We start from the raw sequence: 23,473 nt of genomic DNA on the forward strand, positions 1-23,473 counted from the left end.
GAAGAACCCCCCCCCCCCAAAAAAAAAAAAAAAAAAAGATTAAAGGTTGCCGGTTTGGATAATGGTTTGTCCCTCAGAGGTTCACATTTTGGAATTTGGGTTTAGTGGGTGGTGATTGGGTCCTGGAGGAGGCCCCTGTCTCATGATGAATTAATGCTGTTTTGTGAGATAGCAGAGCAAGTTCTATAATAAATAGTTCTTGTGGGAGCATGATGTTAAATGAGAATTGCCTGAATCTTCCTGTTCTCTCGCTGCAAGTGCTTGCCAAACCTTCTGCTTCTGTCAGTCATGTTCTCGCCCCACAGAAGAGTGAGTAAATAAGCCTCTAGTTCTTTATAAGTCACCCAGTCTCAGGTATTTCTGTCAGCAATGTGATAACAAACTAATGCAAGGTTTTTCAACCCTTTTTAGTTAGACCTTGAGAAACATTTTTAGGCTCAAAGTGGTTAGTACTGTTTTCAGAGAATTATTCAAACTAATCTTCTGAATCTATATTTATAGGTTTTTATAAAACTATCAAAAATCGTGATGGTCGGGCCAGCAGATAGTGTAGTGGTTAAGGCACTGGACTTCCAAATGGCTGACCACAGTTTGAGTCCCAGACCCAGTAGCTTGAAAATAACACTGGGCACGTGTGTTTGAGTACCTAAAATCCTAGGAGGAGAATAGAGGAGAAGGGATTGAGGTGTGGCCATCCCCCGGGGGAGTAATTTCTCACTTTCTCTCACACCACCTGTTCTCTCTGCCGCTCCAAAAGTGCACACGCCCTATGGTAAAAAACTTTTTTTTTAAGTCATTCAATCCATGAGTAAATTCATAAACAATATATTTCTTTTTTAAAAAATGGAATTTTAATGTATATATTTTAGTTGCATGTTTTTTCAGTAACTGTGGCTGAATAAATCACAGGTTTTGAGAAAAGAATTTTCAGTTTTCCAAGCAAATATATTATTTTAGAGGGATTCCTAGTATATAACACATCCGGTAAATGATCTGCATTCTAAATTTTTGATGTGCAAGGTGTAGCTAAATAGACTGGTTTTTTTTGTATGTATATTTAAACTGAGATACATGTACACTGTTCAACAAAATATTTATTGAAGGCCAGGCCCTGTTCTAGCATCTGGGGATATAGCAGCAATTAAAAAGTCCTTCGATCGTAGAGTTTACCCTAGTGGAAAAAGAATACAAAAACAAATAAGCAAGATACATAGTATCTCAGTGGTAATATATGCTATAAAGAAAAAATGAAGCAGTGAAAAGGGTGGTAGAGTGTTGCTGTTTAAAATAGAGGAGGATGTTCTCACCTGCTGAAGTGGTGTTTGAAGGAAGGAAGGGAACAAGCCATGTGACTCTCTGGGTGAAGTGATTCCAGACAGAAGAAAGTGGAGGAGAAAGTGGAGCGACTGCATTGGGAGTATTCCTTGCACATACAAGATACAGCTCAGAAAACAAAAAGACGTAGAAGAGGATGACCAGGTAAAGGCAAAGGTGATAGGGAAATGTGTAGGTCCTTATTATCCTCTTGTAAATTGACTTTTATAATACTCTGAGATGAGGAGCTGTCATGTAGTTTTATCCCAAGTAGTGACATAATCTGATACTCTAACATGATCATTTTGGGTGCAGTGTTGGAAACAGCCTTCAGCAAGGTAAGGGTGGAAGCAACCAGGAGGATTAGGGAGCTGGGGCAGTTATGTAGGCAAGAGATGCTGTGGCTTGCACCAGGAGCAGTGAAAGTGATGAGTAGTCCAATTCTGTATTTTTATCTGCAAGTTTTCTAGAAGTGAAATATGAGTATTAAAACGTAACTATAATTGTTCTGCTAATGTTGCAATGTCTTTTTAATTGCTATTACCTTAATATATCTAAAAATATTTTTCCTCTTTGGTGGTTTTATTTTATTTTCTTGTTGTGTTAGTAATTTGTACTTTCTGGTTAATAAAAGGAATCCCTAGAGTTTGGACATTATTTATTTTCTGAAAATATGATTTACTGTTGGTGTTTAGAAACTCCTTTAATGAATACTTTTATGAGGCATTTTCATAAAGTTCATGGAAAATGCATGGTAAGAAAAAATTGCATGGACTTCAAAAAAATTTTGCATCAAAACAAACTCTTTAAGGGGTCAAAGGGTGGCATGGTGGCATGGTGTTTGGGATGCTGGAGTCCCATATGGCCGACCACAGTTCAAGTCCTGTACATGGTAGCTTGCTTTCTTACTTTCCTCCTCTCTCCCTGTCTCTGGTGAACACGTATGACCTATAGCAAATTTAAAAATAATAAGTATATAATAAATAAATACCTTTTAAAAAATAAACTCTTTAATTCCATTTTTTCCTCACAAACTTTTTGAAGTACTCTTAGACATTAGTGCCTTGCTTATATAGGCTTTATATAAATCTAGGTCAGTTTCTTGAATTGTCCCAGAAAATTTCTGTCTTCCTTAGTATAGTGACTTGGAATTTTCCTTTCCCTCTTTTTTCCTCCCTCACTTTTTTGTTTCATGTAAACTCATTTGTCCTTGGAATTTACCTAGGACTGACTCATATGAATAATAGATTCAATATGGTACAACTAGTGGGGCCAGCAGAGAGAAGAATGGAGGAGAAGGGATTGTGACGTGGCCATGCCCCCTGGGGGGTGATTTCTTGCTTTGTGTCTCTCTGTCTCTGTCTTTCTGATGAGTGCACGTGCCCTAAAAAACCTCTCCAAAAAAAAAAAAAAAGACTTCAGGACCAGCAGTTGGCATAATGGCTATGTCGCTGGACTCCCACGTAGTCGACCACGGTTCACATCCCGGACCCGGTGGCTTAAAACTCACGCCGGGCGCGTGTGCGTGCATGCCCAAGATCCCAAGAGGAAAATGGAGGAGAAGGGATTATGGCGTGGCCATCCCCCTGGGGGGTGATTTCTTGCTTTCTATCTCTGTCTGTCTGGCGAGCACATGCACCTAGCAAAAACCTCTAAAAAAAAAAAAGAGTTCTTCCCTCCCTTTGCCCCCAAATCTTACATGAACTTGCCAGATTACACAACGAGAGAAATGATCACCTTGTTTTTTAATGTGCTTTATGAATTTTTTGGTAAGAATTATTTATGTAATTTTATTATTTTTTATTTTGGCCAGAGAGAGAGAGGGAGAAAAAAAGGCAAGCAACCAAGTCCTGGACTCAAACTGTGGTCAATCATGTGGGAATCCAGTGCCTTAACCACCATGCCACCTGCCAACCCCTCTCTCTGACATTTTGAACAAACATAAAAAGTAAGCATTTGAATTCCATTATATCAATCACCCAGATTCAGTAATATTACTATTTTTGCCACATTTGCTTTCTCTTTTCTTCACTTAAGTATTTCAAAGCATATTTCAGATACCAGTGTCGTGTTACCCCCCCCATAGTACTAAAGTTTGCATCTATGAAAATTGTGGACATTTTTATGTATAATAGAGTCATGAATACACATTAAAATAACTAACAGATATCAATCATTCTTGGTATTACCTGATTTAAAGGTTTTTGAAAATTTTTATTTCCACTCGAAGAAGCTAATAAACTCAGGCCAGCTGGGTAGCCTGGTGGCTTGAAAAAACACACCAGGTACATGTACATGCATATATAAAATCCTGACAGGATGGAAAAATGGAGAAGGGATTGCAATGTGACCATACCCCCATCAAGGAGTACTTTCTCCCTCTCTTTCTCTTTCTCTCTGGCTAGTGTACATGCCCTCTGACAATTAAAAACAAAAAGGAGTCTAATAAGCCCATGGATACCTGAAACTTACCCACCATAACTTCATATCATTGGCACACAATACATACTTTTTTCCCTGACAAAACGTGTTTATTCATATTACAAAAAAGCAATCTTCCAACTTTATAATAGAAAGACAAAATATCCCATTAAATATAGTAAAAGATAAAATCACTTAAATAGACTTTTACTAAAGAATAAATTCTGATGGTAAATAAGCATGAGAATCAGCCCAACACAATTAGACATTAGGGAAATGAAAATAACCTACATAAGATACCACTGTGCACCTAAATGAAACTATCAAGCGTAGGTGAACAAGAAAGAAACTTAAACTCTTATTATATTTTGGTAGTGGAAATGTAAAATGGTTTTATTATTTTGGGGATTTTTTTTCCTCCCCACTTTTAAAAAATTTCATGATTTTGGGGCTATCAAGTGGCATGGCAGTAAAGGCACTGGACTTGAACATGTACAACCCTAGTTAAAGTCCTAGATCTGATGGCTTAAAAGTCACACCAGTTATGTGTGCATGCATGCCCAAAATCTCAAGAGGAGAATGGAGGAGAAAGGATTGCCACCTGGCCATTACCCCTGGGAAGTGATTTCTCACTTTCCTTGTCTTTGTTTCTGTCTCTCTATGGCAAGCGCAGGCATTCTATTGAAAAAGAAAAAAAAAAAAAGATTTGTTATTTACATTCACTCATTGCACATTCCTATAGTGTACAATATGGTTTTTGGAAGTATGCATACAGTACATGACAATCAAATCAGAGATAAACATCATTTTCAATAGAGAACTTTACAGTCTTGTATCTAAGTGTTTCTTCCACTTGCCCCTCCCATCCACCTACCATCCCCATTGTTCCCTTAGAGTCTCCGGTATCTATGCTTATCCTCACTATCATATCTTAGGATCTTTCCATTTCTGCCATAGAGTACAGATATTTAGTATATGTTGAGTGACGAATAATGTTTGTCTTTCAAAATCTGGCTTACTTCACTTAGCATTAAAGCTTCTATATCCATCCACTTCGAATCATATGATAGGGTCTCAATGTTCCTTATGGCTGAATAGTATTCCATAGTGTATATATGCCACAGTTTTTCAACCCTGTCATCAGTCCTTGGGTACTTAGGTTGATTCCATGTCTTAGAGATTGTGAATAATGCTTCAGTAAACGTGGAAATGCAAATGTCCTTCTAAGTGTTTTCCTATCCTTTGAGTAAATACCAAGGAGTAGGATTGCTGGGTCATATGGTAATTCTATTTGTATGTTTTTGAGGAACCTCCATACTGTTTTCCACAGTGGCTTTGCTAATTTACATTGACACCAACAGGGTAGGAGGGTCCCCTTTTCATCACAGTCTAACCAGCACTTGCCATTCTTCATTTTTTTGAGCATAACCATTCTGACTTGGGTTAAGTGATATCTTGTGGTTTGAACATTTTCATGTGCATTTTGGCTATGCATGTGTATTCCTTACAGAGTTTGTCTGTTTGGCTCATTTGCCCATTTTTTTTTTTCTAGAGAGGTTTTTGCTATAGGGCGTGTGCGCTCGCCAGACAGAGAGAGACAGAGAAAGAGAAAGCGAAAAATCACCCCCCCAGGGGGGATGGCTGCGCTGCAATCCCTTCTCCTCCATTCTTCTCTCGGGATCTTGGGTACGCACGCACACACGCCCGGCGTGAGTTTAAGCCACCAGGTCTGGGACTCGAACCGCGGTTGACTATGTGGGAGTCCAGTGACATAGCCATTACGCTAACTGCTGGTCCCATTTGCCCATTTTTAATTGATTTTTATATATACCATATTCTTGTAGTCTTTCTTTAATCCTTGTATTTGATAGTTTGCTAAACTCACTTATTCTGTTGGATTATCAGAAAAGTCATGACATTTTTTTCTGCTTTTCTATGCAAAATGTGTCATGACTTTTCCAACAATCCAATAGTAGGGTTTTTAAAGATTCTTTAGAATGTTTTATGTAAATGATCATATAATTGGCAAATAAAGACAATTGTATTGGGTGACCAGAAAAGTCATGACACATTTTTTTCTATGCAAAAATGCGTCATAAATTTTCTGACAACCCAATAGTTTTTTTTCTAGTTTATATGCCTTCTTAATGCTGGGTAGTTTTATGGAATATGCTTTTTTTAATTTATTTATTTATTTGTGGTTGGTGTTGCTAAAAGGGCCGTGCACTCATCAGAGAGAAGAAAAGGAGAGGAGAAAGTACCCCCAACAGGGAATGGTCCCACCACAATCCCTTCTCCTCCATCTTAACCTCCCTTTATAATTTTAGGTATGCACACATACATGCCTGGCATCTTTCCCAAGCTATTGGATCCTAGAATTGAACCATGCAGTTGTCAACATAGACCACCAGCCATGGAGCCAGCCTGTCATGTCTCATGGAGTACAACACCTGATACCTAATAGGCCCTCAGGGAATATTTTGTTGAATGAATATGTAAATTGATTATTTCTCTAGCAAAATTTTACAATCAGATGTTTAATGGAAATTATGGTTATTTGGGAAAATATGACATACTACCAACAAGTAGTATTTTTCATTCTTGATCACTCTTAAGGATTTCTTATAAAGTTACTGCTGTTTTGTGTTGCAAATGAAATTTCTAGTTATTATTGGCATTTAAGGGTTTTGTCTTTACCTGGTTATTAGTTTTCTCCTATTTTAGAATTTAACTGTTAGGAAAATGTGTTTTATAGCTAAAATGGGAAGATTTTTACAGTTTTTTGCCTTTGATCATAAGTTTTGTTATGAAACTGGGAAATGGTCTCTTTTCTATTATAATTAAAGAATGTTTCGCAGTTAACAGATTAACTAGGTTAACTGGTCTAAGAAATTTTTATTTCACAATTAACATCTATATAAAACTTAGAGTTTATATAGTTCTTCCTGTATAATTTTTCACTCATCTCTAAACCTTGTAAGTAGGTATTATTACTAATGAAGAATTGCATCTCAGGCACATTTAAAGAGTTTTCCCATAGTTTTTTAAATATTGAATTCCTAAACCTATCTTTATATTCCTATCCTTAGTCTTTAAAGAGTATGCCATTTTTCCTGTATATCATTTTGCATTGTATATATTAAAAATCTGAAAATACTTCATTGGATTCTAAGTTGTGACATAGAAATTTTTTCTATAATATCCCATTTACATCTTTTATTTATAATATTTATATTTTATGTATTATGTAGAAAATTATTTAAAATAATTTCTCTTATAGGAACCTCCAGAAGTTTAGTCTTTTTGGAGACATAAGTGTTCTACAGCAGCAAGGAAGTTTATCAAATACATACCTCAGCAAGGTGGACCCTGATGGCAAAAAAATTAAACAGTAAGTTATTAATTAATAGGATGAGCTCTTTAGTAATAATTTTAGGGCTAACCTCATAGCCTAGTGGTAAAGGAAGCTGGATCCCACATAGTCAACTACAGTTTGAATCCCAATCCCAGTGGGTTGAGAAACATGCCAGGTGCATGTGCATATGTGCCTAACATTCTGATAGGAAGGAGAAAAGGAGAAGATGAGCTTATAGCATGAACACACCCCATTGGGGGTGCTTTCTCTCCTTCTCTGTCTCTGGTGGGCACATGTACCCTCCAGCACTTAAAATATAATATTAGTTTGTTTCTTCTGAAAAATGATAAGATACAATCAGAAGAGTGATTTTTCTTTCTAAATATACTCCTGGAAATGTCTTAATGATGAAATAAGTGGTCAGTATATGTTGTTCTAGTTCATAAATATTTTAAAACAAATCAAGTAACTTCAAGGAAATTATGGCTTTACCTAGATGAAGGACATATTTCTGTGTTTGATATGTGTATGTTTAATATATCTTAACTCTTTTTTATATTATTTTCAGATTTTTGCCATAGTGTGTACACACACTGGAGAGACAGAGAAAGAAAGTGAGAAATCACCCCTTCCCCAAAAGGGGATGACCACACCACAGTCCTTTGTCCTCCATCTTCCTCTTGGGATCTTGGGCACACACCAGTATGATTTTTAAACCACCAGATCCAGGACTCAAACCATGGTCAGCCATATGGGAATCTAGCACCTTAACCACCATACCACTTACTAGTCCCATTATATTTTGACATGAATTTCTATGGTATTTATTATTGATTGAATAGAAATTTGGAATCAGCAGTTGGTGTAATGGCTATGTCGCTGGACTCCATGGAGTCAACTGCGGTTCAAGTCCTGGGCCTGGTGGCTTAAACTCATGCCGGGTGCATGTGCATGTGTGCCCAAGATCCCAAGAGGAGAATGGAGAAGGGATTGTGTCATGGCTATCCCCACCGGGGGAGGGGGGGGTGTGATTTTTCACTTTCTGTCTCTCTATTGTTGTTCTAGTTCATAAATATTTTAAAACAAATCAAGTAACTTCAAGGAAATTATGGCTTTACCTAGATGAAGGACATATTTCTGTGTTTGATATGTGTATGTTTAATATATCTTAACTCTTTTTTATATTATTTTCAGATTTTTGCCATAGTGTGTACACACACTGGAGAGACAGAGAAAGAAAGTGAGAAATCACCCCTTCCCCAAAAGGGGATGACCACACCACAGTCCTTTGTCCTCCATCTTCCTCTTGGGATCTTGGGCACACACCAGTATGATTTTTAAACCACCAGATCCAGGACTCAAACCATGGTCAGCCATATGGGAATCTAGCACCTTAACCACCATACCACTTACTAGTCCCATTATATTTTGACATGAATTTCTATGGTATTTATTATTGATTGAATAGAAATTTGGAATCAGCAGTTGGTGTAATGGCTATGTCGCTGGACTCCATGGAGTCAACTGCGGTTCAAGTCCTGGGCCTGGTGGCTTAAACTCATGCCGGGTGCATGTGCATGTGTGCCCAAGATCCCAAGAGGAGAATGGAGAAGGGATTGTGTCATGGCTATCCCCACCGGGGGAGGGGAGGGTGTGATTTTTCACTTTCTGTCTCTCTATCTCTCTTTCTGGTGAGCGCACGTGCCCTATAGCAACCTCTCCAGAAAGAAAAAAGAAATTAACTAATGAGAGAAAATGGATCTCAACATTGCATGCTATTCATCGCCTGTTTCCAAAAATCAATGTTAAAAGATTAGAGCTAAATATTAATGAGAGAATTTTGGCATGTGTTTCCCTTATAGAATTCAGCAGCTGTTTGAAGAAATACTGAGTAATAGCAGGCAACTGAAATGGCTGTCCTGTGGGTTTATGCTGGAAATAGTAACTCCAACATCACTGTCATCTCTCTCTAACTCTATTGCCAACACCATGGAGCATCTGAGTTTACTGGACAACAATATTCCTGGTAACAGCACTCTTATCACTGCAATTGAACTAGAGAGATTTGTGAATCTGCGCTCACTTGCCCTGGATTTTTGTGACTTTACAGCTGAGATGGCAAGAGTCTTAACTGATAGCAACCATGTGCCTTTGCAGCGACTGTCTCTCCTGGTCCACAATGTTTCTGTGATGCACAAATCTCTGGACAACATGCCAAATGATGAGCATTGGAAAGCCCTGTCACGGAAGAGTACCAGCCTTCGGGTCTATATAATGGCTTTTGATATCAAGAGCGAAGATATGTTAAAGATTCTGAAACCCAGTATACCACTAGAGAGGATTCATTTTGACAGCTACATCACTTGTGTTTCAGGGGCTATTGTTGATCTTATATCCAGGCAGTATGACAAGTTCCTTACTCATTTTATACTAATGAATGATGTGATTGACACTTCGGGTTTTCCAGATCTTAGTGACAACCGAAATGAAGATCCACTGGTTTTATTAGCATGGAGGTGCACAAAGCTTTCTCTTCTGGCAATTCATGGTAGGTGACTTTGTTCACTATAATTGGAGATTGGGATTACAAATAGAACATTTTATGCCAGTAAAGACTGCACTGACCTTTATAGTATCAGGAGTTCTTATAACAAATTGATACACAAATTCTTGTGCATTTGAAAACTGATAGAATGTATCACTTACAAATGGGAAGCTATATCTCAATCCCACTGTTTAAGACTGGCTTAAATTACCTGCTACTTTTTTCTTCCACCATGTGATGGATGGTGTTTCACAAAAATGGTACTTGAAGTCAATTTAGCTGTCTAGGAAAACATGTATACTCCTCCTGTAATCACAAGACCATTTAAAAACATAGCGCAGAAGAGTATGATTTCTTTCATGCTCATTGCCTCATCTTAGAGTCTGCCTATCAGTGTATTAATTTGTATAACATTTTAAAAATGATGGTTCTACTGATAAGGTATATTCTGGGACCTTTCATCTTAATGTGAAGCTATTCTCATTTGGAGAGAGTTGCTTTTCTGACAAATTAAAATAGCATTTTATATCTTTTCCTAATACTTCTAAGACAGTTACATAATAGCCTGTAAGAATATTTACATTTTCTTTATTAGCTCTGTTTCATTATTTTGAGGATTACTCTTTAGTCTGCGTTTGTTGTCTTGCTTTTCAAGTTTCACTTTATGATTTGGCCAGTCATTAGAGTAGCAATAGATAGACAGAAATAATAGATCAGTAGAGGGCCAGCCTTCCAGCACAGTGGTAAAAAAGCACAGTACATCAGGAGTCAATTACCACATGACTGACTACAGTTTGAGTCCTGGCCCTGGTGTCTTAAAAACCACATCTGACTTGTGTTCATACATGCCCCAAATCTTGATGGGATAAAGCAGTAGAAGAAAAAGGATCACAACATGACCATGCCACACTGAGAGGTGCTTTTTTTCTCTGTCTCCATGTCTCTCCCTCCCTCTGTCTATGGCCAGCAAATGTGCCCTCTGGCAATTAAGAAGACTAATAATAAATAATAGATCAATATTGAAAGTAGTAAGTAAATGGACATAAAGAAATGTCAGGGTACTTAAAAATTAAACCAGTCTTTTTAAAGCCTTTGTTTCTTTTAAGAAAGAAGATGCTATTAGATACAGCTAAAGCTCCTTCTGTCTCTTCTGCTATATTCCTTCCCAGCAGTGACTTTTATTCTGAAGTTGGTACATCATTCCTGTGACTTATGCTTATATTATATACTTTATATATTTGCTCCTGGCAATTAGCAATTTAAAGTATCACTTTACAACTTCAGACTGTGATGTGTCCTGGGAGAATTTTTTTTTTTTAAGTTTTTTTGCTATACAGCACATGCACTCACCAGAGAGATTCGGAAAGAGAGAAAATTAGAAATCGCCCCCCAGGGGGCACGCCATGCTACAATCCTTTCTCCTCCAGCCTCCTCATATGTGTGCCCAGTGTGATTTTCTTTTTTTCTTTAACATACATTTAATCACTATACATCTTTACTGTGGCCCACTGTGATTTTCAAACCGCTGAGTCCAGAACTCAGACTGCACAGTCAGTCATGTAGGATCCAGCTCCTTAACCTCCACACCACCTGGGCTCCAGAAAATGATCTTTTTACAGATAAAAACTGATGTATTATATATTATTGATGGATACACATGTATAAAATAAAAATTTATTCCTAATGCTATATCACTATCCAGTGTTACAAAGTGTATTTTACCAAATGAAATTTTATCAGAATAGGATTACATCACCTACCAATTCTTGAAGTATTTTTGAAGACAGTATCAAACTTCTAGCTGTTTTTTCCTGGGCTAACTAATTCACATTTCCTTTTCAAACTGCAGTATATTCTCATTTCTTGTTACTTTTTTTAAAATTATTTTATTATTTAATTTTATTTATTATTATTTAATTTGACCAGAGAGATACAGAGAAAGAAAGAGGGAAAGTGAGAAAGCAAGCCACCAGGTTCAAGACTCGAACCATGATCAGCCATGTGGGAGTCCAGCTCCTTAATCACACCACTTTCCAACCCCCTCAGGATACTCTTAAAGGAAAAGGACCAAAGTAGCGAGTGAGATACAAAATTGAAGCTTCTCAGGAAGCAGATGGATGAGGAAAAGACTAGCTTCTCAAAAAGAGAACAAAATCCAAGGAAATGACAATGTTATCTTTTTGCTTTTCTAAAGGTTACACAGTGTGGGCACACAACCTCATTGCCATTGCTCGTCTTCGTGGCTCTGATCTAAAAGTGCTTGAAGTCACCGAAGAAAGCATTGATTTTGACCAAGGTGAACTGGCCGACCAGGATGTGGATCCAGTGCATAACCTTATTGAGCAGGTATCCCTGGGCCTGGGTCAACCTTGGCATGCCGTCATGGACATTGAATCACTCAGTGTCTTCACTGAACCAAATCGTCATTTTTATAGAGAGATGCAAAACTTCAGTGAAGACATTTAGCTTTTTTTAAATGTACAATTCCTGTGGTTATATATGCAAATAGGGTCCTATTATGTTTTTTTCAGTAGTATGAATTAATCCCTTTGTGCTGTGTTTAATCAGTATTAGCTTTATAGAATTATATATGTATGTTCTACTTCTTGATCAAAGAACGTAGTCGGGTATTGGTTTAGAAGTTCAAAGTGACACTATATAGGGCTTTCACGGTTAATGGACTTGTTACCAACCTTAAGTATATACAACCGAAGGTTGTCTGAGGTTGCTGGCTAACTTTATTTTTCACTGAGTTACTCTGCTTTTTTGAAGTTTTTATTCCTTGTATGACAGAGTTCAGAGCTCAGGAGCCAAAATATTTTTATAAACACATAGATAAATATCCATAGCCTGGTAGATTATATGCAATGCACTGTATCCATACATTCTGATAGCATTTCATTAATTTTAATTTGAAATGGAAGGGAAGATAATATCCCAAATGAGTTATCTGTAACAGAAAAGCCAACACTTTAATTTTATTACATATATAACAGTTGATATCATCAAGTACCATCTGAATTTTGTATCATACTAGGTTAGAATATTGCTTAATCTTTTTAATGTATTTACATAAATACTCAGATTGCTGGATTTTTTTTAAACTATATCTGACACTTTTATTCATCAATTATATTATATATTCAAGTTAGCTTTTTAGCCCAGATTTCAAATAGTGGAGGAAGAAACTGGATTCCAGGATAAAACCTCCTAAAGAAAATCAAAATACAGAGTCATAAACACACATGCTTAGAAACAAACATTAGTCGTGAAATCCCTAGCAACAAGTCACTGGATTTTTCTCTGTCAGCACGCGTGTCAGCTGCCAAAGAATAGACTTAAATGAAGAAGTGCCCACATGCTGGCAGGGGCTGGCTCACTCTAGCCAGCCAGATACTGCTGGATTGTAATATTTAAGGTCGAATTTCGACCTGTGGTACACAGCTGTGCTGTGGCTCAGTCAGCAACCTCAGAACTCTGAAAAAAAAAAAAAAAACAAAAACAAAAAAAGAAAAAAAAAACATGCACCTGTTTCACTGTGAATAGTGAATGTAAAGGAAAGAAAGGAAAAACTGAAAGCTTATTCTATCACAGGTATGAGCTGCTATGATACATGAAGAACATTCCATGAAGTATGTTTTAAAACCTTGTTATATCTGAGAGGCTTTAAAAGCCGATTTAACTGTTTCAGGGCAACCGCGGTACAGACGTGGTCTCTGTGAGACTTCCACCTGACCCCAGTTTTAAGTGGTACGAATGTTGTGCATTTAATGTTAAAGGACAGTCTGCAATAATAAAGTAAGTAGCCAACGTGGGTGCCCAGCAGTGCTGAGACCTGGCTGCTCTATTGTAAGCTTTGGAAACAATTTATGCAACAGATGTCCAGATATGATTCTATTTATGGAAAAAGTTTATATGTGTTTTACAAATGGTTTTACCATCTTATATTAAAATGACCTTTTGACAGGTGTGCACTGTTTTGTCTCCAGTGAGCACATACCATGCGGATTTTATATGTACATCAGTAGTGTGAATCCACTGGCACAGTGTGTGTAAATGCCAGATGTGGTGAGATTTTATCTTATAAATGTGATCAGATAAAATAACTCCTGACAGAAACTGTAAGGAAACCAGCTGAATGTTTGACCTGATGACTGATGTTGTATGGTTTATGTTAAATGTATATTCTTTTAATCAATGAATAAAGCATTAAAAAGTGATCATTGTAATATATTTTGTTGTATATGAAGCATGAAAACTTTTAGTGTTAAATAAACTGCAATAATCCTTACATTGTGTATAATCATATGTTAGCTCCTATTCTGCTGCAGCAAATCTTAAATTTGTGAACACATTATAAAAAGGCTGAATAGTTTGCGTGGTTCATATTTTTTAATTTAAATTCTGACAAATTACAATCTTAGAGGCAAACACTAAGCCTCACCACAGTAGTATGTGCTGCTAAGACACTGCTCTTCAAGCTGGGAGCACTTGAGAGGCCTGGGTTCAATTCCCAGTTCAAACTATAGGCCAGGCATGGTGGTATGCATTTGTAGTCCCAGTGACTTATGGAGGCTGAGAAAGAAGGATCATAAGCTCAAGAATGGCCTGGGTAACATAGCAAGATTGTCTAAAAACAAAAAGAAAAAAAAAAGAGGTCCGACTTTGGCATCCATAGAAAACCACATTGGTAGACTGGAAGCCACATTGGTAGACACAGGCTCAGTACCCTGGGCATGCCAGAAGTGTATACCTGTGATCCTAGCTAACTGGGAGGCTTTTTTTTTTTTTTTTGGTAATTCCTGTATTAGTTATAAAAATACTTAAATACTTTGTGAACTCCTACATTACTTAAGTTTGATATTGTAATCCCCATTCTTGAATATTTAGATAAATAGCTCTCTTTTATTGGAAGGATGGTTTCTTTTCCTGCTTCTTTCTGTCCTTAATCATTCTAGACTTTGACTCTTCCAGGCACCACCTCATCTTGAAATAATAGGCGTTCACAAAGAATTGTCTTTATACCTACTACTTCCTTACTTCCTGGACACATCTAACCTGGACACTCAACATGTTTTCTAGGCCTAAACTCTGGATAAATTACTTGAACACAAACTCATCTGTGCGTTTCAGCTTCTCATCTGTGAGATGAGGGACTGGACTTGATTATTTAAAACTATGATTCTTCATTGAAATGTTCAATTGTTGTGAGCCTAACAGCTCATGAACTCAAAAGATCATCTTTTAACATAGTTAGTATTAAATATTTTCAAAACATAAATCTACCTATCTAAAGTCATTTTCCCATTTTCTCTGCTACCCTAGGAATAAAGAATTTGGGGAATCAATGGAGTGACAGTGGGCTTATAGTTGAACAAAAAGATACAGAAACTAACTTGGATGGGGTTTACAGCATGAGCCAGACAGTATCTTTCTGAAGCCAGTAGCATTACCACTGTGCTAATGGAGAAACACAGTGGATGTGAGTGATACCCAGGAGCCACACCACATTGTGTCAATGGTTACCAAGTCTTTTCATATCCTGGCAGAAAATATTTACAGCATATGAGCATAAACTAGAATAAATGAGAGGAGAAAATCATATTATTTAATCAGTGTAAAAAATGTAGAGAACTTGATGACTACTGAATTTGAATGAAATTTTGAAATAAAATTGTATCAAATGTTTTTATTTAAGGTAACCTCTTCAAAATATTAATACTGCCACTAATAAAAAAAATCCCACAAATAGGTAATAATTTTAAGCCTTTATAACTATTCAAAAATTTACACAGATGAAATCGAGAGATTTAAGAGCTCTTTGATTAATGTTGATCAAGATTTCTTACAATATGAATTAATTTCACATGTAAATCGACTTTTTCCATTAGTTATTTCAAAGTAATGACAAAGTTCCAATTCCTAATTTTCCATATACACACCCCTGCTGCTAGTTGAGATACCACTAACAGCATACTGCAACCACCAATAAACAGAAGTGTCTGATAGGTACTGAAGGCAGTTAAAGGCCTACACGAACAGTCCTCCAGCCCCAGCTCTCAGACCCCTCAAACCCAGCCAGCTATACCTCAGGGCATCAGAGTGCTTCCTGCCTTCTCTCTAGACACCTGGAGTCCAGCTACTCTCCGGCTTCACATACACACACTCCCAACCCCCATGATAGACAGTGGGCACTCATCTGGCCAGGAGGAATTATCAGTTCACTGGCTACTGAGGGTACACTGCCAGACCCAGTCCACTCTTGCTGTCTTCAATCTTAGAAGAATGAAGCATTAGGAGGCAACTAGCTCAGGCTCCCAGCCTCCCTAGTACTCAGTAACTAGCTTTAAGGGACATCACTGGTGTAACTACTAAATTGGATTGCCAGTTGTGGAGAGAAAATGGAAGGTGTATCATGAGTAAGTTTTTAGGACACTTGAGTCATCCTTTCTGGAAGAAAAATAAACAAGATATACCTTGTGTTGGCAAAGAACAGAAAAACACTAGCCAGCTAGAACTTGAATTGATACATCTACTTTAGAAAACAAATTTGCAATAGGTGAGGGGTCTTCAAAAAGTTTGTAGAAAATGCCTATTAAAAACTACGGATTTCAAAATACAAGTACCAGAATAAACTCATACCAATCTGTTATAACATGTCTTAACAGGAACTAGTTTCAAGCATAAGAACAGTAAAAGACCGTTTTGAGAAGAGCACCTATCAAAGCAATATGAATTCTGTTAAAACCGAAGCAAGAATAAACATCAAATTGATGGTGAAACTTGGGGGAATCAAAGGTGAAATCCTTGAGGCCCTACAAAAAGTATTTATGTGACCATACCCCCTAAGAACCAGGCAGTTCACAAATGGGTAACTACTCCTAAAGAAGGGATAAGACAGCTGTCAAGATGATGCCTACAGCAGCAGACTATCCACATTACTTGACAGCAAAGAGTTCACTTTGTTCCTTCCCTAATTAAAGACAACTGACAACTGCAGAAACAACAGCCAACACTATAGACATCTCAGTTGGTTCAGGTTTTATAATTCTGACTGAAAAATTATTGTTGAGTAAACTTTCTGCTTGATGGGTACCAAAACTGTTGCACCCAGATCACTGAAGAGCAGAATTTTCTATGGAAATTTCAAACAAGTATAGAGAAGTATTTCATTGAAGAATTTAACAAGAGATGACACTTGGCTTTATCAGTTTGATCCTGAAGACAACGTAGAATCCAAGCAATGATTACCAAGAGGTGGAAGTCCAGTCTAAGCAAAAGCAGACCAGTCAAAACGGTCAAAAGCAAAAGTAACTGGAATTGCATTTCTTAATGGGATGGGTAAAGTTGGGCCTTCCCTCCAAATAGTTTGTACATCATGGATGAGTATTAGTTGTTCCTTAAATGAGTCAGGTTCAGCATCAATTCTATTCTTATTTTTCATTTTATAGGCATAAGTGCTGAGAAGTCTTTTTCATATAGATTGAAAAAATTTTTGCAATAAAGATGTCACTCATTCTTCAAATTTACGGGCAAATAAGAACAAATATAGAACACTGGTCTGTGATCAACAATTACCTTAAATGCCAATTTGTCAAAAGCAGAGTTGTTCATTTTCTCAGCACTTATCTTAATATTTTAAATTGTTCCTTGGAGCTCCACAGGTCTGTACACCTTTAGTATAATGCACCATAGTAAGACTAGGACTGACTGAGAGATGTAACAGAGGAAAAGGCTAACTATAAGAGAGGGTAGGAAAGGAGAACAGGCACCTTCTCATATGGTTCATCCTTAGAAGTTTTAGAAAAAGAATATACACAGAAGGTAACATTCTGTGAATTTTCTTTTAAAAGTATACCTGCATACTGTTTGGAAAGTCTTTGCTTATACTGAGGGAATGCACACCAGCATTAACACTATAGCTCCGAAAAGCTACTTCTTATGTGACAAATAAATAAATAAATACTACCTTGATTCCTTCTCCTTTATAATAAAAAATCAGCAGCAACCTAAGTGTCCATTAATAACTTTTTGACCTATGGAGGAGAAAACCATGCCTGGGGATGTTCAGCTTAGAAGTAGCATTATGAAGCTTAAATTTGTTGAAAGGGTACCAGCAGGTGGTATGGAAGTTAAGGCACTAGATTCCACATGGCTAGCTGCAGTTTGAGTCTCAGAACCAGCAGCATGAAAAACACACCAGGCGTATGTGCATGTAAGCCCAAAATCGTGAGAGAATGGAGAAGGGATTGCAGTGTGGCCATCCTCCCTGGAGGTATGCTTTCTCACTTTTCTCTCTCCCTTTCTGTCTCTCTCCAGTAAGTACATGAGCCCTACAACAACTTTAGAAATAGTGATAAATAAGTACAAGTATTTTTTTTTTTATTTTTTTAGAAAAGAATGTCTTGGGATACCAGCAGATGGTGTGATAATTATGTTGCTGGACTCCCACATAGACGCATTTCAAGTCCCAGAACTCGTGGCTTAAAACTCACACTGTGCACATGTGTGTGCATGCCCAAAATCCAAAAAGGAGAATGGGGGAAAAGGGATTGCAACGTGGTCATCCCACCTGAAGGTGATTTCTTGCTTTCTGTCTCTCTAGCAAGTACACACGCCCCATAGCAAAAATCTAAAAAAAGAAAGGAATGTCCTGATTTTCAGTCATGGATGCAATTTTTACCTTCACAAAGTGCAAAGCTTTCTATTATTGTCGCAAGTTTCCACATCTCTATTTACATTCATTCCTGAGGTAATTTCATCCGTTTTCATGATTACCTCTAAAGTTGTGGCCCCCAAATTTGTTCCCCGGGCCCTAAAGTACCCCCCCCCATATGAATTTGGGCAAACATACACTTTTACCTCATATTAAGTATCTAAGGAATTGATGCTTTCACAATTTTCATTTTATTCAATATTTATCCAAGCATTTAAAATGGACTTTCTTTTTGGCCTTCAGTTTTCCTGGGGTAGAGTGAGAATGGAAGGGGAGAATACCTAACAAGACCTGTGGTCCTAACAAGTTTTGGGGAAATATTGACAGGAAGCATTCTAATTACAAATGCAACAATGGTTTCGCTCAAGAATATTTAATCTTTGGTCCTTTGGCACTAAAGAAAAAAATACAAGTAAATTAAAAACAGTCAACTGGCTAATATAGTATTGTGACATTTATTAACTATACTTCATTGCGTTTCCTCCCATAATCATGTAACTGTGCAAAGTGACTAACAAAATATAAACCTGATTTAGGAAAAAACCTACAGGTGATATATTGAGTCCAAACTCACAACGATGACCGACTGACTCAATATAGTTCTCCTGTAGTAAATCTCAACATTCCCCACAATAATACCTTACAAGTGAATAGTAAAAGAAAGAAAACTATTCAGTAAAACCAGTAAATGAACTAAGAAAATCAAAATTCTGAAATTCAACATTAGACAATATCCTGGTTTTCTTTTCATTTTAAAAAACAGCTTATTTGGTTCTGTCTACTAGTATAGTGAGTAGCAAACAACTGCAATGCTAGAAGTCATACGGTTTGATCATGGGTTTGGAACTTCTGGTTGGCCTGAAAACATGCCAGGTCCACGAGTACAAGCCCAAGATCTCAAGCTGGACGGCTGGAGAAAGGATCACAGTGTGAGATGACCCTGTCAAGAGGCTGTATGTGTATATGTCTCTGTCTCTACACACTTGCTATCATGAATAAAATCAAATAAACATTTTTACAGGGGTATTATTTGTTGCTTTGGGTTAGTCATGTTTATTGCAACAAAGAAGGCACAGTTTTTGGAAGATAATCAAATCAGAAAGACCCATATAAAGCTTTTAGTTTTAAACCTCATAGTTATGAGTACCAGTACCAAAAAAAACTAATTAGTAGAGCCATATTTATGAAAAAGCTAGCTGACTTTATTATTATCAATACCAAAATCTTCAAATCAATTAAAATGTATTTAATTAAGCATGAAGTTACTTTCACATTTGTCTACAACCATAGTACATACAGTTCTTGGCATAAAGACAAGCCTTTGGAGTTTAAAACATCCCCGACTGCAAGATAATATATATAAAATTCCCATTATTGTTTATGTAATAGACTAGTTGATCAAGTTAAAATAATTATACTACCTAAAATAAAATGGAAATAATTTACTCATAAGATTCATATTTAAATCATCTTTATTTACAAAATACTATCCTGAGAATTATAATTCCATTAAGCTTCAATTTGAGCAAAAGTATGATCACTTAAGTAACAGTAGTTACTTAAAACTGAAAATGAGAGAGATGTCAAAATTCTTTTTGAAGGAAGACCGAAAACATTGTCAGGTTTCTTGCTGTGGTTCTGGACGTTCAGTAGCAGGCTCATTTGAAGGCGGAATCAACCCTGAAGGAAACTCGCTTCTACTTTCAGAATGTGGGGGTGGGGGGAAAAATCCAGCTCTTGGGGGAAGATAAGGAGGAAAACCCCTTGGAGAATAGACATTTCTCACTGTTCAGAAAGATTGGTAAAAAACATTTTTTTAAACTTTAAGAACCTGTACAGCAGCCCTAATAAATCATTAACTTGTAACTTCTAATGCTTTATATTAAAAAATTAACACCAGAATAATTACTTGACCTAACAAATTAACTTTTAAAACATTGTGAAAATGTATTTTCTTCAATTATGCATGCTTAAAGGAATTGTTCATTTTAAACACAAAATTTTGTCCTATCTTCATGTATAATTTTCATCAGACTTAATATTTGGGTCAGTGATTCCCAATTCTAATGTACTACATTTCCAGATAAATCAAAGACCATCTTAAAATTTGCCAAATAGAGGTATAGAGGTTAAGGCACTGGATCCCACATGACCAGCTTCGTGGTTCAAGTCCCAGGCCCTGCAGCTTGAGAATCGTACCAGGTGTGTGCCCAAACACCAGGTGTGTGTGTGTGCTCAAAATACCTGGAGAGGAGAGTGGAGGAAGACAACGATAGCATAGCCATCCCTCCCCCAGGGTGGGGGGATTTCTCACTTTCTCACTGTCTGTCTCTCTATATCCAACAGTACATATACCCTATAGTCAAAAAACTTAAGGAAAAAAAATTGGCAAATAAAATTCATTTTAATTCATCTTAAAACTTTAAAAATATAGGAGAAAGGAGAAAAAGAATAACTACATAAGACAAGCGGCTTCTACCTAGTATTTTTTAATCATATATTTATACTGCAGAAACTTACTATTCTAAATAGTAAAGTATAGATATAAAAGCAAATTGTTCCTTTTTTCTCTTACATGAGACATGAAAGAACTTTAATAAAATCAACAAACAATGGGACCAAACAAACATATTTTAGATGTTAAATAAGTGGGGAGTACATGAGACTACTTATGAAAAAGACTTAAAAATCTTTGGCCAATATATATATATATTTTTTTTTTGAGAGGTTTTTGCTATAGGGTGCATGTGCTCGTCAGAAGGACAGAGAGAGACAGAAAGCGAGAAATCACCCCCCAGGGGGATGACCACACCACAATCCCTTCTCTTCCACTCTCCTCTCAGGATCTTGGGCACACATGCACATGCGCCCAGCATGAATTTAAGCCACCAGGTCCAGAACTCGAACTGCGGTAGACTACATGGCAGTCAAGTGACGTAGCCATTATGCCATCTGCTGGTCCCAAGTAATTTTAATGCTACAATATAAATTGGAATAATTTTACTAACTGCTACAATAACCAGTTTCTATCAGATAACAAAAATTTTAGTCTTAACATAAGACTGCTGTAAACACTCAATCATTTTCTCAACTACTAAAATACAAAATGATTTCCACAGTAAGATGAATCAAGCTGAAGCCTGATAATGGCTGGCTGCCTTCCTCATAGTATATTCCCAAAACATGAGAACAGTTTTTTTCCTCTACTGTATTACTACCTGAGTAGATAGTAAAACTAATATAATTGACTTACTATATAAACACATATTAAGTTAAAAAACAAAAAAACATACTTGCAAATGGAGGTGGTGGGACAGGGAAATCCCTTGGTGGAAAATAATCTCGAGATGCTCCATACATGCCTCCTGGAGGAGGCGGAGGAAAAGGAGGTCCTCTTCTTATGAATGGGCCCCTAGAATCCATGGGAAACATAGGCCCTCTGATCGGAGGGAAAGGCGGAGGCACAAAGGCAGGGCCAGTCGCTTCACTTTCGGCAGGGAGAGATGAGTCAGGCACATTTAAATTCTATAACAAATTGACATGTGATGGTCACTAAAACACCACCAAAATTAGCAATCACTTTCCTGAAAATCTTAGGCTTGGGAAAAAAAGCACCTGGGTACCTAGGCAGAAAGCAGTCCCTGATAATCTTTGAAATTTAAAGAGGAAGATTTGATTTTCCATATTAACCAATCAGCTAGTTTTCTGCTATCACAAATATTTAAGTTAACAGAAAACCACTTTAATCAATAAAGTAATATGCTGGATAAAGATAAGATACAAGTATAGTCCAAAAGTACCAAAATATACATTCTTTTATCAAGCATAGCTTTAAAAAAAAGAAAAAAGGTTAAGATGCTTATGCTTTTATTTTTAAGGTGACCTAAACCAATAATGTAAGTGTAATGAACAAAATTACACTTAAAACATTCAAATAACAACCCAAGGGGGAAAATCCAAAATCTTTTTTAACTCGTAAACTAAATAAAACCTCTAGTGTACAAATTGTAATTTACCACCATAGGTTATAACTCACAAAAGAAAGAGCTTTTATGCTAAGTAGGAAGTATATTTGTCAAAAAGAGAGAAGTAGTTTTATATCAAAACTATTGTTAGCTATCTTTCCATTCTATCTAGCAAACCAAGAGATTAGAAGGTTTCTGAATACAAACACAAAATTCCACTTTGATACTTACACCGAGATCATCTTTGGTATCATTTCTACTGGATTCCATTTCTGAAGACACTGGCCCATCTAGACATAAAAGTTAAACTATGAAAAATACATGACTTATCACTCCATTCCTAAAATATTTCCAGATCGCAAAGGACATTGGTATTTTCCCTCCTCCCTTGTCAGCACATAAGCCAGCTTAACAACAGCATCCAATATTAAGTCCATGAGAATAGTCCAAGAGACGCAAAATCTTGCCAGCCTTGGAGTTCTGTGACTGTGTGAGGCAGTATTTCATCAGCTGGTTCTTAGACAACCCTGCTGTAACGACCTCATAAAGGAAACTTAAGGGAGTTAGCACCTCCCTTCTTTCCTTTCTTCTCTTCCTCCTTTCCTTTCTTCTTCCCTCTTACTCTTCTTCCCCCACATTCCTTCTCTCCATCCTTATTCCTCCATCAAGTAACACACATTGAAATTTAGCCATTGTTTCTACATGAATGTTCTTTTGTTATAACCAAGTACTGCTTCAACAAGGACAAAGACTCAAACCACCCTCTCTCTGACCACAACTACTATCCTCTCTTAGCTTTCTCACGTAGTCACTCATTACATACGGAGTGGTCTGCCTATGAAACTGAGGCGTTCACTAACTCTGTTTCTTCACTTCCCTTTCTTCATGACCTTCCATGATTAACTAGACTCCAAAGTCCCTCAATTCAGTCAGCCATCAGTATCCTTACCCTATTGTTCATTTTGCACATGAGCTGGATAACAATCCAAGTCTAGGGTAATCCAAATCTCTGCTTCCACTCTGCCTACATCTGAGCACCTAGTATTGCTGGGATTGAAAAAAATTAAAAAAAAAAAAATAGAGCCATGAAGACTGGCACCACTCTAGGCTGACAGATCTCCACCACACCTCCAATTACACACTGCCTGGCCTTTTTT

The 23,473-nt window shown here is 37.0% G+C and overlaps 2 protein-coding genes across 16 annotated transcripts in view; one reads left to right on the plus strand and one right to left on the minus strand.

Moving 5' to 3' along the window:
* The window catches only part of FBXO33 (F-box protein 33), a gene marked incomplete in the record, with an annotated part of 25,281 nt that extends 7,486 nt beyond the window's left edge, over positions 1-17,795 (plus strand). The window contains 4 exon segments of the mRNA XM_006152349.3: positions 7,016-7,126; positions 8,953-9,638; positions 11,830-11,981; positions 16,304-17,795. Coding sequence (XP_006152411.2) covers positions 7,016-7,126; positions 8,953-9,638; positions 11,830-11,981; positions 16,304-16,471 — 1,117 coding nt within the window.
* Positions 17,796-19,581: 1,786 nt separating this feature from the next.
* The window catches only part of MIA2 (MIA SH3 domain ER export factor 2), a 112,456-nt gene continuing 108,564 nt past the window's right edge, over positions 19,582-23,473 (minus strand). For all 15 annotated transcript variants that reach the window (XM_014589282.2, XM_006152342.3, XM_006152341.3 and 12 more), the window contains 3 exons: positions 22,548-22,606; positions 21,645-21,876; positions 19,582-20,136 (listed from right to left, as the gene is read on the minus strand). In XM_014589282.2, the coding sequence (XP_014444768.1) occupies positions 19,970-20,136; positions 21,645-21,876; positions 22,548-22,606 (458 nt within the window). In that variant the 3' untranslated portion in view covers positions 19,582-19,969. The remainder of the gene's footprint in view (positions 20,137-21,644; positions 21,877-22,547; positions 22,607-23,473) is intronic.

This window comes from Tupaia chinensis, unplaced genomic scaffold (genome assembly GCF_000334495.1).
Source record: "Tupaia chinensis unplaced genomic scaffold, TupChi_1.0 Scaffold000350_1, whole genome shotgun sequence".
Lineage (NCBI taxonomy): Eukaryota > Metazoa > Chordata > Mammalia > Scandentia > Tupaiidae > Tupaia > Tupaia belangeri.